The following is a 16,585-nucleotide window of genomic DNA, read 5'->3' on the forward strand; positions in this document are numbered from 1 at the left end:
GAATGTCCTTGTGGAAGGGAACCCCTCTGAGGAGATTCTCCGCTGAACACCACCACTTCAGAGACTGAAGAGCATGCAGAGATAGTCGTATCTTGTCGTCCCAAGATCCTTTCCTCTGGTCCCATTGGTCCTCCAGGCACTCCTGCAGAGATCTCATGTGCAGCCTCGCGTGAGGAGTGAAGAAGATACAAGAGGCCATCGACCCCAGTAGAGAAGACACCGTCCTCACTGTTGTAGATGGAGCTGTCATAAGAGCCCGAGCCTTCCTAAGGATCGATCGCCATCGCTCCTCCGAAGGAGACACACTTGCTGACAGCGTATCAATGGTGGCTCCCAAGTATTGAATGCACTGGACCGGGATCGGGACAGACTTGGACATGTTGATGTGCCACCCCAACTTGTTTAAGAGAACGCATGTCTTCCGGAAGTCTGCTCGAGCTTCCGAGAAGGAGGAGGCCTTCATCAACCAATCGTCCAGGTACGGGTAGACAAACACCCTGTTCTTCCTGAGGTGTGCCGCCACCACTGCCATGCACTTCGAGAAAGTCCTGGGCGCAGATTTCAGCCCGAAGGGCAGTACTGTGTATTGATAGTGGTTGGTGCCGACTTGAAATCGCAGAAACTTCCTGTGTTTGTATGCGATGGGCACGTGGAAGTAAGCCTCCTGTAGGTCTATGGCACAAAGCCAGTCCCCCTGTTGCAACTGAGGATAAATCTGATGCAACGACAGCATACAAAACTTTTCTCTGCGAATCCACTTGTTTGCCTGCCCCAAGTCCAGAATGGGCCTGAACTCGTTCTTGTCCTTCTTGTGGACCAGGAAGAACCGGGAGTACAGACCTCTTCCTCTTTGAGACAGAGGCACGTCTTCTATCGCCCTTTTCCGTAACAGGATATCGGCCTCCGCCTGCAGCTTGCGCAGCTGGTACTGCGAGCTGACCGGCGGAATCGATGGAGGAGGGCTGATGAACCGAAGACTGTATCCATTGCAAACAATATTCAGCACCCACTTTTCCTGAGTAATTTTTCTCCACTCTGCCAGAAAAAAATGAACACTTCCCCCCACCGGAGCGGGTAACGGACGAAGGGGAAGTAACGGCTCAGGGTCGAGACCCGGCCGGGCCCTTGTTCGCGGTAGAGGACTGCTGTCCACCTCTACCCCTCTGGCGTTTCTGGAAGGGTCTTCGGAACTGCTGCTGTTGTTGCTGCTGCTGTTGTCCCGAAGACTGTCCTCTTCCTTTCCCTTGCGAGCCGAACCGCCGTTGGAACTGGCGGTAGGGTTTCTTGTCTTTGGACTTCTCCAAGCCCACAGCCGTCAGGGTTTCCGCCTCGGCCTTCATCCGGGCCATTTCGTCATCTGCGTGTTTACCGAAGAGCGTGTCCCCGGAAAACGGCAGATTGGCCACTCGCTGTTGCGCCTCAGGCTTGAGCGACGTAAGCCTGAGTCACGCATGGCGGCACTGGTTGATACCCTGGCAGTGCCATGTGCAGCCAACAAGGAGATATCCGCCGCAGCACTGATGGCCTGGTTCAAGACCAGCATCCCCTCCTTGACGATTTCCATGAAGTCCTCCTTCCTGTCACGTGGCACAAGGTCCGCGAACTGCTCCATGGAATCCCAAAGCGCACGGTCATATCGTCCCAGTAATGCTGAGTCGCTGGAAGCCTTCATCGTGGTGGAAGAAGTCCCACATGCCTTCCTTCCCGCCGAATCAATCCAGCACTCTCCTTATCCGGAGGCACGGTGGAGGACGGGGAGGTAGAATGTTGCTTCCTGGCCGCCGTCACTATCACTGAGTCGGGCACTGGGTCCATCCTCAAGAAGGCAGGGTCCGAGTCCGGTGCCCAGTATTTCTTCAAAAGTCTGGACGGGGCAGCCTTCACCACCGCAGGTGTACGAAACAGCTCTTGTGCCGGTTCAACCAGTCCTGGCACCAAAGGCAACAGAGGGCGAGACAGGTGCTTCTTGTGCAAAGTCTCGAATATCACGGACGTCGTAGGTGTAGGAGCCGTCACTGTGATACCCAACTTCGCAGCCCCCCTCAGGAGAACCTCCTGGAATGTACTGATGTCGTCGATCTGAGACACCCTAGTCTCCGGGGAATCGGACAAAGTAGGTGAATAGGAGCGGGTCCTAGAAGTCGTACTGGACCTGGACCTATGCCTCCTATGGCGCCGTCTAGAACGGGTGGAGTACCTGTGTCTGCTCCTCGATCGTTCTCTCCGTCTGGAGCGCGATCTCGATCTCCTGGGCCTCGGACGGTCAGTCGGAGTCTCCAGGACGGCCGACTTGGGCTTATGCGGTTCCTTAGATTTAGGAGTCTTCTTGGGAGGGGTCGGGAGCCTGGGCAACGAGACCGACCTCGGCGGAACCGGCGGAGGCTTTTCAGGCGCAGGGGCCCGTGGTCCGGTTGGAAGTGCAGGCAGCGGAGGTAACGGAGGAGGGGTAGGAGCCCTCGGATGCGGACCTCTTGGTAATGGAGGAGGAGGTGTAACAGACTTCTTCGGAGTATACACCTCCGAGTGCACCGATCCCGGTTACCCACCATCCTTCCCGGACTGAGGGGAGCCCCCCACAGCCCTAGGCCTTGCAGTACAATCCCTCGACGCCGCCGAACGGTGACCAGACGTCGAACGTCGGTCCCTCGACGTTGAGCGTCCCTTCGGCGTCGACCGTCTCCTCTGCCTCGGTGTCGAACGCCTGCCATGTCTCAACGTCGACCTGGACCATCTTGACGACGATCCTCTGTGTCTCGACGGCGATCTCTTGCGCCTCGATGGCGACCGCGACCGCCTCGACGTCGCCTTCGAATGTCTCGACGTCGACTTCGTCTGCCTCGACGTCGACCTCGACCGCCCCGACGGCGATCTCTTCTGCCTTGACGGCGACCTCTTCCGCCTCGACGGCGAACGTTTCTGTCTCGCCGGCGACCGCTTCCGCTTCGACGGCGGTCTCGACGACGAGGATCCCCTCGACGACGATGATGTCTTGTCTCTCGACGGCGATCGACGGTGTCGCCTCGACGGCGAGCGCCGACGCCGGACCCGCCGACGCCAAAAGCTCGACGTCGAAGACAACGACGAAGACAACATCCGGGGGTCGACGGTGGCCTATGCAAGTCCCTCGACGTCGACGGGCGACGTTTTCTCGACCCAGAGCCCTGGGGAGATGGGGAGCCGGCCTTGGACCTCCCTCTCGACGTCGTGGTGGGTGCCACCGACCCAGACGGAGAATGGGGAAGTGTGCTGGACTTCCTGCCCCTGGGGGGCCCCCCAGAGGCCTCAGCATGGGCAGATGAAGCCCCTCCAGACCCACCTTGCGCCTTCAGTCTTCTTTCTTCGAGTCCCTGAAGCCTGATCTTCAGTCTGTCCTTCAGGGTCCTGCCAGAGAAGCCTTGGCAGATCTCACACTCCTCAGGGATGTGGAAAGAGGGAAGGCAGAGGATACAGACCTCATGGGGGTCTGACTTGGCCTTCTTCCTGGAGCACTCCGGGCATTTGTCAAATCATGCAGGCATTATGGACAACAAAAGGGTGCAAAAAACCAAGAAGAAAGTCACCAAAGTACTTTAAAAGTACACAAAATCGAATTCAGTGAAAAACACCAACAAAACCCTTGAAAAGGGAGAGCTCAATGCTCCAGGGTCCTGCTTGCAGGAGCCGGAAAAAAGAACTGAAAGTAACTGGGACCTGCAGGGCATTCTGGGATACTGTGAAGTTCGGGAAAGTTCTCTTAAAGGCACAGTATCCTGTTTTGAGCCACATAATGGCAGCCTATGGGGCTTGTCTGTCCAGATTCTTCTCTCTATCATTCCTGAGGGATTTTGCTGGTAAAGCAAGGGAAATCTGTACAGGCTTTGCTGTTTTGTGGATTTTATGGTGGAATTTCTAGTTGAAGTACTGGACAGTGTAGCCTTTTTAGGCTGCATTATCTGTCTTTAAATTCTCTCTTAAGTGTCTATGCATTTCTGCATTTTTTGACACTGTAAGAGATTACTTTTGATTGCTCCGGGGTCCACGCACATGGGCGGGACTATTCACTAGATTATGACTATACACAGAGATCCCCTACTACAGAAACTATATATCAATAGGATTCTGATTGTAACTTTTAATGTAAATGGTCCTAATGTTCAGGATTTTCAGTTTTGGTCTACTATTTCCCAGAAACTCTATAAACAATAATCTGACAACAATTTTGTTTTAGCATACAACTGTAATCACTTTGTTGATCTCTTCTTTGACCGACACTCTTCATCTCATTATGTCGCAAACAAATCCCAAAAAGCATTTGTACATGCTATTCAACAGCATCACCTAACAGATGCTTGGGTTTATGCAGCCCTACACTAAGGGAATATACTTATTTCTCCCGGTACAGCATACCCAGTCCCGGATAGACTATGTTTTCACTTCTCATACCCTTACTCAATCTCTACACACATCAGAAATTGGCGCCAAATGAATTTCTGATCATGCTCCAGTTTCTGCTACTCTTAATCTTTTGCCTACACCTAATTATTCTCAAAGGTAGGGATTTAGTAGTGCTTTGGTATTAGATATTACTTTTACTTCTTCCTTTACTTCATTCTTTCATGAATACTTCCTTCTTAACTATATGTATGCCATCTCTTTCCACATAATATGGGATGCTTTTAAGGCCTCAGGTCGGGATTTTGTTATTAATTATGTATCTAAGAAAAGGAAACTCTCCCAAGAAAAGTCCAAGCAGAATCTAGAGAAAATTAAGCCTCTTAAACATTCCTATTACACCTCTCGTGCACAGCACTCCTCAAAACATCTCAAGCATCAATGCTAAGCTTCAGTTCAACAAGTTTTTCCACTGACAATGCATCTTCTTACTTACTTAAATCCAGTGCCCAATATTACGGAGTCAAAATAAATCTGGGAATCTATTGGCAAATTATCTTAAAATTAACCATAACAAACAACTCATCGGAACCATCAAAGATGACACTGGCACTGCCTACTATAAAGATTAATTTTTTTTTTTCAAAAAGAATTACCTGGCCACCAGTTTTGTAACTGCTAGTTACTCATGCAGATTTAGAAATACAACCATCACGTCATTGCATTTTACTTTCACATTTGTAATAATTCAACTTAATTTCAAATATCCTTTCATTTTTTTGAAGCTTGAAAAGAATATACATTTCATTCATTTATACATTCTTCATGAATAAATGTTAATAAACACATAAAAAACTGGACAATTCAAAAACTTAAACATAACAACAATAAATTCAAATCTAACGATTAATTCAAACAATTACACCAGTCGGTGATTCAAACAATGCCTGTAGGCGCTATGACATTGAGTATTGTTCAGTTAGTTAAGCGCTTCAAACAGGTATACTGCAGGGACAACTTTCTCTGGAAGTGATTTGCTCTCGGGTATATTTCATGTAGTGGAACCCTCTCTAGAGCTTCAATTATTGTGGATCCCTCGCAGGCAAAATATGAACGTGCCTGTGAGGGATCCACATTAATTGAAGCTCTAGAGAGGGTGCCACTACATGAAATATACCCCGAGAGCAAATCACTTCCAGAGAAAGTTGTTCCCGCAGTATATATGTTTGAAGCGCTTAACGAACTGAACAATAGAGGCATTGTTTGAATCACCGACTGGTGTAATTGTTTAAATTAATCATTAGATTTGAATTTATTGTCGTTATGTTTAAGTTTTTGAATTGTCCAGTTTTTTATGTGTTTATTAACATTTATTCATGAGGAATGTATAAATGAATTAAATGTGTATTCTTTTCATGCTTTAAAAAAATTAAAGGATGTTTGAAATTAAGTTGAATTAATACAACTGTGAAAGTAAAATGCAATGAGGTGATGCTTTGTATTTCCGAATCTGCATGAGTAACTAGCAGTTCCAAAACTGGTGGCCAGGTAATTCTTTTTGAAAAAATATTGCACGTCCTACCGGACCCCCGAGACGGACGTAACCCCTATAGTTTAAAGTTACTATAAAGATTCACACATTCTAACACAATTTAAGAACTTTTACACTAACCTATATTCACCTGAACAAGAGCCCTCAGATTTGGATATTTTACAATACCTATCTTCTGTCCAAAACTCAAATTATCTCCAAACTGTCTTCTCATCCCTAAAAGCAGACATTACGCATTTAGATCTTCATCTTGCTCTACTTTCCCTCAAAAAAGACACAGCTCCTGGATCAGATGATTTTACCGCTGAATTTTACATCCACTTTTCCAAACTACTTCTTCCAAAATTATGTACCCTTATTCACTCCTTAACTAGCTCTTCTGGCTCAGCTGGTACTTTTTTGAGGCAGTCATTTGCCTTATCCAGAAAGATGGGAAAGACCTACATTATTGTACAAATTATGGACCTGTCTCCCTGGTCAATTTAGTTTTTAAGACGTTTTCAAAAGCATTAGCCTCTAGATTAGTAGCCTTTTCTTCCTGAACTTCTGGGAAAAGAGCAATCAAGTTTCTTCAATACTTGTCAGATAATACTAGTTTGCTGTTAGATATCAGCTCCAAATCTGCTGAAAAGTCCGAATTTATGGCCGCCATCGCCCTTGATGCCGAGAAGGCGATTGATCACATGAATTGGAAATTCATTTTCCGTACTCTCACTTGGTTTGGCTTTGGTCCTAAAACAATTATTTTAATTTCTCTTTTATAGACTCATCCTTAGGCCCCCATTTGTGCTGATGGGTTGACCTCTTCATATTTCACCCTTGATAAGGGTGTTCGACAAGGCTGTCCTCTCTCCCTGTTTCTTTTCAATTTGGCTCTCGAACCATTCTTGTCTAAGGTCAGACAAAACACAAACAAACATGGTTTCACACATAATGCCCATCACATCAAATTAGCCGTATATGTTGATGATATACTGTTATTTGTTTTAAAACCTCATTCTTCACTTTCAGCTTTCTTGTCAGAAGTTACATCTTACGCTTAGTTTCTGGATATAAATTGAATTATGATAAGTATGAAATTCTCTTTTAAACATGACTTCTCCTCCTCCAGTTTTACATGGCAATCTAAGCAATTTAAATATCTGGGCCAATGACCCAATGCCTTGTAACCTCTATTTCCATTAATTTTTTACACTTGTGTTCAGAAATCACTTGATTAACAGACCAGATGGCATCCCCTTCACTTATCCTGCTGGGTTAAATTAGACACCATTAAGATGATGTTGGTCCCTATTATTTTTTTGAATTTATCTAACATTCCTTTGAATATTCCCCTTAAAGCATACAAAGAAATGCATTCAATCTTATCTTCCTTCCTTTGGAATTATAAGAAGCCACACATGTCTTTACTTGAACTAAAGCGTCCCAAGGTTGACGGGGGAAGGATTTTCCTGATTTCCTCAAATACAAAAGCATTTTTATTAAAACAATCTGTGAAATGGATTATGCCTTCTATTGTCTTTTTGATTTCACTTATATTTAACTTTCACGTGAAAGCCTAAAAAATGTTCTACTCCAATCTTCAGGAATACCTGTAAATTATTAGCTTCCATCAGTTCTTATCATCCCACTGATGTATGCTCTTTTATGAACTCTACCATTTGGCACAATCATTCTATACAATTGAAAAATATACCTGTTATTGGCAAATTAGGAGAACCAGAGGACTACTGTAGGTAAATCAATTGTTCAATCAGGACTCCCTTATATCATTCTCACAAGTTCAGACACTTTTTTGTCTTCCATCCGTATTTCGAACCAAATTTATAACCTTACAGAACATCGTTTCTCAAGCTTAAAAACACTTTAAATCAATTTCTTCACCTTTTCCAAAACCCTCAAATAATCTTCTTAATCTTTTACACACAAATACAAAGACTCATACTATTTACTAAAACTTGCAATGGATCTCTAGTAACAGATCTAAATCTAACACTGAATTACATGGGAAGCAGATTTTTCCACTACTTTTCCCACACAAACTTGGAAACACATATGGATCAAAATGAGGGAATCCTCCCAAGCAGCAAACACAACACAATCTCTTTTTTTCATATACAATAGACTTTTTCTGACAATCCCTTTCCTGCATATGAGGAACCTGGACACCCCAGACACTTTTTGGGCTTGTTCTTCTCAACATGCTGATTTGAAACACTTGCTATTCTTATGCCCTACCATTTCCACTTTTTGGACACAAGTTTGGGACCAAATTAACTCTATAATCCATTCCAACATATTTTATTCAATTATTAATGTGATTTTAGACAGTGAATCTAATGCATGGGCAAATGCTTTGCTTGACATGAAAATATTAGACTTGTTATTAGCAATTGCCTCTCAGCAAATAATTCGAAATTGGACAGATTCTATCACCTAAGCTTGGTGGTATGCAGTATGCCATAATCATTGATTACACGCTGCTTATATGCACTCTATACCTTTTGTTTGAAAGTAAAAAGAACTTTGGACACCCATCTCACAGTTGCTGGACATGTCTGAAAAATTGTCATTTGCACCTTTACTCAGTGCTCAGGAAGTTCTCCAACCTCCCTGACTTCCTGCTTTGGACTATATAAATATCTATTATGTTCTGCTTATCTAATATTTAATTATTTATTCCCTGCTTATACCAGACACTTGTGTATATGACTTATGTACTTACTCCCTCTCCTCTTCTTTCCTTCCCTCCACCTTCATATTACTTAATTGCCTTCTGTTAATCCACTGCACTACTCCTTAAATATCTTTAGTTTGTATTACATTGTTTATAATAAACGTATTCTTTAATAAGCAAAAAGAACAGTTGATGGAAGGAATGCAGAAAAATGTCAAACATTCACCCCAGTACAGAGATCTGGGCCTAAATCCATTGTTTTTTTGCTCACCATGCCATTCCAGTTTGGACCCAGCCATATGCAAATTAGTCTTGACCCTGCGCCCAATGGGAACACTCCAGCCCGAACTGCCAGGCCAGGTCCTCCCTGGACTGGAAACAAGCATCCGAGGACCAGTTTCAGGCTTTTAGCCCTCATCAGCCAGGATAGCTTGACTCGAGTGGCATGGAGAGCATGGGCACACGTCTTGGCATACCCGTCCCACTCGGGGTGACAAATGCAAAAAGAACAACTGATGGAGAGAATGCAGAACAATGTCGTGCATTCTCCTCAGTACAGGGATCTGGGCCTAAATCCATTGTTTTTTTGCTCACCATGTCGTTCCAGTTTGGACCCAGCCATATGCAAATGAGTCTTGCCCCTGCACCCAATGGGAACAGTCCAGCTCGAACTGCCAGGCCAGGTCCTCCCTGGAAAGGAAACAAGCATCCTAGGACCGGTTTCGGACTTTCAACCCTCATCAGCCAGGATAGACTAACTCCAGTGGCATGGAGAGCACAGGACCCACGTCTTGGCACACCTGTCCCACTCTGGGTGACAAATGCAAAAAGAACAACTGATGGAGAGAATGCAGAACAATGTCGTGCATTCACCTCAGTACAGGGATCTGGGCCTAAATCCATTGTTTTTTTGCTCACCATGTCGTTCCAGTTTTGACCCAGCCATATGCAAATGAGTCTTGCCCCTGCGCCCAATGGGAACAGTCCAGCTCGAACTGCCAGGCCAGGTCCTCCCTGGAATGGAAACAAGCCTCCTAGGACCGGTTTCGGACTTTCAACCCTCATCAGCCAGGTAGCTTGACTCCAGTTGCATGGAGAGCACGGGACCCACGTCTGGGCATACAGGTCCCACTCAGGATAACAAATACAAAAAGAAAATTTGACGGACAGAATGCAGAACAATGTCATACATTCACCCCAGTACTGAGATCTGGGATTAAATCAATCTTTTGTTGCTCACCATGCCTTTCCAGTTTGAACCCCAGCCATATGCAAATCAGTCTTGACCCTGCACCCAATGGAACAGTCCAGCCCCGACTGCCAAACCAGGTCCTCCCTGGACTGGAAACAAGCATCCTGGGACCGGTTTCAGGCTTTCTGCCCTCATTAGCCAGGATAGCTTGACTCCAGTGGCATGGAGAGTACGGCTTTTAGAGGTATTACAGGCAAGGGTCAACCACGTCCAACCTAGTGTTCGTCCACCCCAAATGTACAGGGCCACTTCAGGTTAATTTTCTAAGCCAAATATATTTTTATGCATTTTGCCTTAATTAGGAATTGTGATTCTCTTAATATTATGACCAGAGAATCTGGATTTCATTTAGACACTGAGGCTAATATGCTTATTTCTTTTAATGCCACTTCAGGCAGCCATTTAAAAGCAATACATCATAAAGTAAAGGATCTAGAATAGAATCTTCATGTTGTACAGTAGTCATTCACTTAGATTCATCTACTTTTTTTCTTTTTTTTCTAAAAGTTTTATTTGTAGTATGCAAGGTGGAAATAGAAAAGGGGAGGGGAACAGAGCAAAGGGATCAAGAAAAGAGAAAGGAAGGAAGAACAGGCGACATTCCGCCACAGAACCCCACACAGGGGGTGCCAAAAAACATGATCGCAAAGGGAGGGGCAATGGGGCATCAAAGTCCGCATCAAAGAGGGCGGTAGCCAGGTAGAGCAGCAGAAGTGCGGACAAGAAGGCCCGTCCGCCACAGTGTCCAAATTGTGCCTGGAAATTCCAACAGTTGATGCATTGTCCCCAGCCGGGAAGAGCAACCCAAGCCCCATCTGAGTCATAGTGTCCATTCCGAGGGCACAGCAAGTCGCAACAGGAGAGAGAAAAAAAAAGAAACAACTTCCCCAACTACCCCCCCTACCCTCCTACCCTCCCCACCTCCCATCTCCTACCCAGTGGTGGCGACCAACATTCACACAATCCACAACAGTCACATCTGTAATCAAATTTGGAAAAGATGAAGTGCCCGCAGCGCTGACGGGCAAACTGCCGAAGGCAGGCCTCGGGACAAAAACCTCACCAAGGGGCCCCAATTAAACATAAAGTTTTTAAAATTCTCCAGGAAGATGTCTGAGAGTCGTTCCAAACTCAACAAACGCCACAGCCGAGCGTGCCACAAAGAGACGGCGGGGGCAGACGGGCTTTTCCAAGCGGCTGCCAAAGTCAACTTAGCTGCTCCCAAACATAACCACATAATGCGCTTATCCGCCCTAGTCTGGTGTTCAAGCAATGGGTCCCCAAGGCCCAGTAAAACAAAGGCCATGGAGTTGGGGAGTGGGTAACCCAGTATATCTTTAATGTGGGAGAGAACCTCGGCCCAGAACGGCCGGATGGTGGGACAGTCCCACCATATATGGCTGAAGTCCCCCAACATCCCGCAGCCCCGCCAACACCTATCTGAGGCCGTTGGAAATATGCGGTGTAGTTTAGATGGGTATAAATACCAGTCGAAGAGGAGCTTCATGTGGGCCTCCCTGAGGTCGGTAGAGTGGTTATGTGTCGTCACGTCCCACCATAAGCTCCTCCACTCGCTGTCGGAAATGTCCCTCCCCAGTGTGGTCTCCCAGTGATCCTGATATCGAGGCCGTGGAGACATAGTAGAGTCTAACAGCAGCCCATATAGAAAAGAGATCGCCCCTTTCATGGTGGATGTGCGAAGGAGGAAAGTTTCGAATTTCGTCAAGGGTCTGGTAGCGGCATCCACCACACCAGGCGACGTCGCCCAGTGCAAGAGCTGAAGATGTCTAAAGCGCTCCGTCGGCAGAACACCATAATCCCTCATACAGTTGTGGAAAGTGAGGGGTTCGGTGCCATGGAACAGGTGGGTGAGGGCTCTACAGCCACCCTCCCTCCAAGTCTCAAAGGGACCCTCCGTCAACGCCGGGGGAAAGGCCGGATTGAAATGGATCGGGGTGAACGGGGAGGGGAATGTGGTCCACCGGTCATCGCTACTCACCGTGTCCCAGACCTTTAACACCGTGCTGGTGGGAGTGCTAATGTACGCGTTTCTGGGCCGGTCCACCTTAGGCTTCCAGGCCAGGTCCCAGATGGAACGACCCGCAACACTCCGATCCATGTGGAGCCAGTGCTTCTCCGAGAGCTGTTGGGACCACTCCACGAGGACTCTCAATTGGGCAGCCTTGTAATACAAATGCATGTCCGGAAAGCCCACTCCTCCCTCCAACCGCGGGCGTCGGAGAACCGTAAACGGAAGCCGCGCCCGGCCGCCTTGCCAGACATACTTCAGCATCACGGTCTTCAGCCGACGAAAGTAGTCCAGCCCTATCGGGATAGGCAAGGCCTGAAAAAGGTAAAGGAGCTTGGGCAGAAGAACCATTTTGAGTGCATGAACCCTACCCAGCCATGAGATAAATGTGGGCTTCCATCGGTCCAGTTCCGCCCGAATCGATACCAACATCGGGGGAAAGTTAGCCTGGAACAAGGCACCTATGGTAGAGGTCAGCCGCACGCCCAGGTAGAGCAAGGATGATGACGTCCACGAGAGCGGAGTAAGCAGCCGGATCTGTTGCACCTCCCCCGGGGGCAAGGTCAAGTTTAATATGTAGGACTTGTCAAAGTTAACCTTAAACCCCGCCACTGCTTCATATTCAGAGAGCACCGTGTGGACATGGGGTAGTGACAGCGCCGGGTCTCGAAGGGACAACAGGACGTCATCGGCAAAGAGCGAGACCTTATGCTGCTCGCCCGTAAAGGGGAGCCCTAGAATCCGCTCATTCTCCTGTATCGCCAGCGCCAATGGTTCTATGCTAGGGGCAAAAAGAAGGGGCGAGAGGGGACCGCCCTGGCGCGTCCCACGGGAATGACGAAAACTCCCGGACCTATGGCCGTTAACCAACACTCGGGAGGTAGGGCTATTGTAGTTGGCCTCAATCATCCTTATAAAATGGGGCGAGAACCCGAAGGCCACCAGCGTCCGGTGCAGGAACCCCCAATCAACGCGGTCAAAGGCCTTCTCCGCGTCAAGCCCTACCAAAACTGCTGGTATGCGGAACCGTTCCGCTTTTTCAATTAAATGGACGACGCGCCGCAGATTATCATGAGTCTGCCTACCCTTAATGAAGCCAGACTGATCAGGATGGATCAGAGCAGGCATCAGGTCTTGCAGCCTGCCCGCCAGGATGGAGGAGTACAGTTTAGCGTCCAGGTTAAGGAGCGCTATCGGACGGTAAGATGCACAGGAGGTAAGGTCCTTACCTGGTTTGGGGATAATAGTAATCAACGCTTCGGCCATAGAGTCCGTGGTTCTACCATCAGTTGCCATCGCGTTGAAGAGGGAGACCAAGTAGTCGCAGATGTCGGGCGCGAACGTCTTATAGAATAGGGCCGTATAGCCGTCAGGTCCAGGGGCCTTATGCAGCTTCAAGGCCTTGATGGCATCCAAAACCTCCTCTTCCATTCTCCGGAAACTCTCGGGATAGGCAGACCTTCCAGAAACTTGGATAGAGCTTCCGGGTCGAGAGCGTCGCTCGAGTAGAGCGCTTCATAGAAGCGACCAAATATGGCCGCCTTGTCCGCGTCTTTATGCTGAACAGAGCCCGCGTGGTCACGCACGCCCCCTATATAATCCCTCTCGCGTGTGTCACGAAGCTGCCGAGCAAGGTGGCGCCCAACCTTATTGCCTTGAGAGTAGGAGGTACGCCGAAGGCGCAGAAGAGTGAATTCCGCCCTGTTGTTATAATGGGCCTTCAGTTTCCCTCGCACCGCCGTCAGGGGGCGCAGGGTCACCCTGGAGGGATTCGCCTTGTGGGCCTGTTCTAAAGTGGCAAGCTCCGTCTCCAGAGCTTCCCTCTCTTCCCGCCGCAGTTTATTAAGGGCCGCGTTGAGAGCGAGGCACGTGCCCCGCAGGGAGGCCTTGCACGCGTCCCACGTGTTATACACCGACGTGTCAGAAGGAGGATTGAGGATAAAAAAATCACCAATAGCCTTCCGCAATGCCTTACAGGACACCTCATCCCTCACTAGAGCCGCCGGGAAGTACCATTTCCGCCAACCGTCTCCCTCCGCGGCCCAATGCAGTCCCAGGACCACCAAGCTATGATCCGACAGTGAGAGCGGAAAGATATCAGTCAGTCGTATGTCCCCCCTGAGAGCCTGGCTAACCAAAATATAGTCTATGCGGGAGTATGAGCGATGGACGTGAGAGAAGAAAGTATAGTCCCTGGCCTGTGCGTGGACAAAGCGCCAGCTGTCTACCAGCCCCATTTCACCTAAGCATGAGCGAATTTTGCGGATCTCGCGTTCGCGAATTTTGCGGATTTGCGGATTCGCAATCCGCAAAATCCGCGAATTCCCGCGAATTTGCGGATTTTTTTTTTTTTTGTGTTCGCCCGTGTTTCTGCCAGTTCGCGAGGGTTTTGTACACTTTCGCAAATTGCGAACTTACCTGTCGGGTCGCAAGTTTCGCGAACTTGTTGTTTCTACGTGTCCAGCCTGTTTGGGACACTCTTCTTCATCACTGCCACTCTCTGTCACCACTGCCACTCTCTGACTACTCATGCCACCCTCTGGCCCACCCATGCCACCCTCTGTTTCATCACCACACCCTCTGGTTGTCCAGTGTACATTATTTTCGGCAAAGCAAAGCACACCTTCCCTGCCTCAAGTGACCTGAATTAATTTGGGGCTGATTCATGTGTCACAGAATATTTTTTTAGCTGGCACCTGCTTCCTTAGTGCGCCCTGATTAGTGATCTTTTGCACTTGCTAAGTGCTTTCATTGTTGCAAAATTAGTTACAACACCTGCCCTGCCCCAACTGACAATAATGAATTAGGGGCTGATTAATGGATTTTAACTTCCAGCCTGGCTCCTGCTTGTCTCCCTTAGCTGTAATTCAGGACCTTTGTGGCATATGTGTAACTATTCTGAGGTTCAGAGCAGGGTCACATACTAGTTTCAACTGGCAACTGAACTCTGGAGGGGCCCCTCAGGAAGCACTCCAGGAAATGGCTACTAATGATGAGCCTGAACTTTTGAACCTGGTAAGTAGTTACTTTCAGTTTTGCTAAAATCGTATTTCTGCAATTTTGCACTTATTCGCGGGGCGCGAACTCACGCGAACAGTGCGAGCAGTGCGAGCAAAATCCGCTGCTCGCGGATTTGCGGATTTTGCGGGAAATTCGCAAATCTCGCGGATTGCGGATTTCCCGAAAATCCGCAAAATCCGCGAGCGGAACGGATTTTCCGCCCACGCCTAATTTCACCCACCTGACGCTGTGTTTCCTCCGAGAAGACGCCAGTGTCTGCCCTGCGCGCCCCAGAACTATCCAAGTCCCTGTCCCACACCATGTTGAAGTCTCCCAGCATGATTAGGTGCCCGTCCACAAAGTCCCCCATCTTATCTAACAAGCACTGCAGAAAGCCATTCTGACCTGTATTCGGAGCATACACCACGACAAAAGTACACAGGCGACCATACAACGTCCCCTTCACCATCAGCCAGCGACCCTCCTTATCAACACTCACCCCCAGGGGCTGAAAGTGGAGGGAAGCCCGGAAGAGGAGGGCCACCCCTCTATGCTTCGTGGGCGCGGACGCCCTGTAGATAAGGGGGAACTGCCTATGGCGAAGCCTCATTTCGTCCCTCCTAGCCAGGTGGGTTTCCTGGAGAGCAATCACATCTAGGTGATGGTCCGAAATGTACTTCCAAAGTTTCTGCCTCTTCTGTGGGGAATTAAGGCCCTTCACGTTCCAGGTGCCTATGCTAACAGGCATAATGGGGAACTAAAACTCCATGCTATGTATACGTCCAGACATCCACGCTCCACACCTAGACCCCCGGCACACACCGGATCCCAATCCCATCGGGGACAGCTACTCACAGGGAACCAAGGAAGAGACCCCAGCCACAACCGCACAGGGGGGACCACACGCACTCTCCCCCAGCCTCCCAAGACGGCCCCTCTTCCACAGAGCGCAAGAGCCGAAGAAGCACCATCACAGGGCGAAGGAAAAAACGCAAAGGCAAATAGCATTGAAGCCACCAACAACATGCATCCATCACACACGGTCGCCACTACACCACCCTTTACCCCCAACCCCAACCTCCCTGCCACCGTACCCACACTCAGAGCACCAACTGTCCCACCCCCCTGCAACAACCCGAAAACCAAAAAAACAGAGCACAAGGCCCTTAACCTGAACCGAACATTCAGCAGTTCCAATGGGCCACAGGTCACAAGGTCCACATCAGACTGGAATCGGGGTGGGGGCACCGGTTCGGGGGCCCCCAGGGCCAAGGCCCGGGGTGTCTTCTCCAAAAGTACCATAGTACCCCAGGGCCGTAGGGACAGAGACCCTCCGGCGCCCGACCACCGAAGAAGTCAGGGATCATGCCGCTCCAGAGCTCTGCTGAGTGTCTGCAAGCGTGGCCGAGGCCACCGACGCCACCGCTGACCCCCTCTCCTGCAAGCTGACAGAGTGGTCCGGACGCAATCGGTCCGGGGAAGAGCCAACCCGGTGCCATGATGAAGAGCGACGCCGTCGCCGCGATGGTGAGGACTGTGCCGTTTGCGATGAAGGGTCCTCCTCCAGCCCTAACAGCTCCCTCGCGGCCTTCAGGGAGCGAATCTGTGCCAGTCTGTTCTACCATCGAAATATAATCCGGAAGGGGTGACCCCAGGAGTAGGAGATGCCACGCTCTCTCAGAAAAGCAGTCACTGGCCGGAATT

At 48.8% G+C, this 16,585-nt stretch overlaps 1 protein-coding gene across 1 annotated transcript in view; it reads left to right on the forward strand.

Moving 5' to 3' along the window:
• The first annotated feature begins 13,086 nt into the window (after positions 1–13,086).
• Positions 13,087–16,585, forward strand: part of LOC147703029 (uncharacterized) — a 62,301-nt gene continuing 58,802 nt past the window's right edge. The window contains exons 1-2 of the mRNA XM_086929468.1: positions 13,087–13,097; positions 13,677–13,840. Coding sequence (XP_086785594.1) covers positions 13,087–13,097; positions 13,677–13,840 — 175 coding nt within the window. The remainder of the gene's footprint in view (positions 13,098–13,676; positions 13,841–16,585) is intronic.

Source organism: Lissotriton vulgaris, chromosome 7 (assembly GCF_964263255.1).
Source record: "Lissotriton vulgaris chromosome 7, aLisVul1.2, whole genome shotgun sequence".
Lineage (NCBI taxonomy): Eukaryota > Metazoa > Chordata > Amphibia > Caudata > Salamandridae > Lissotriton > Lissotriton vulgaris.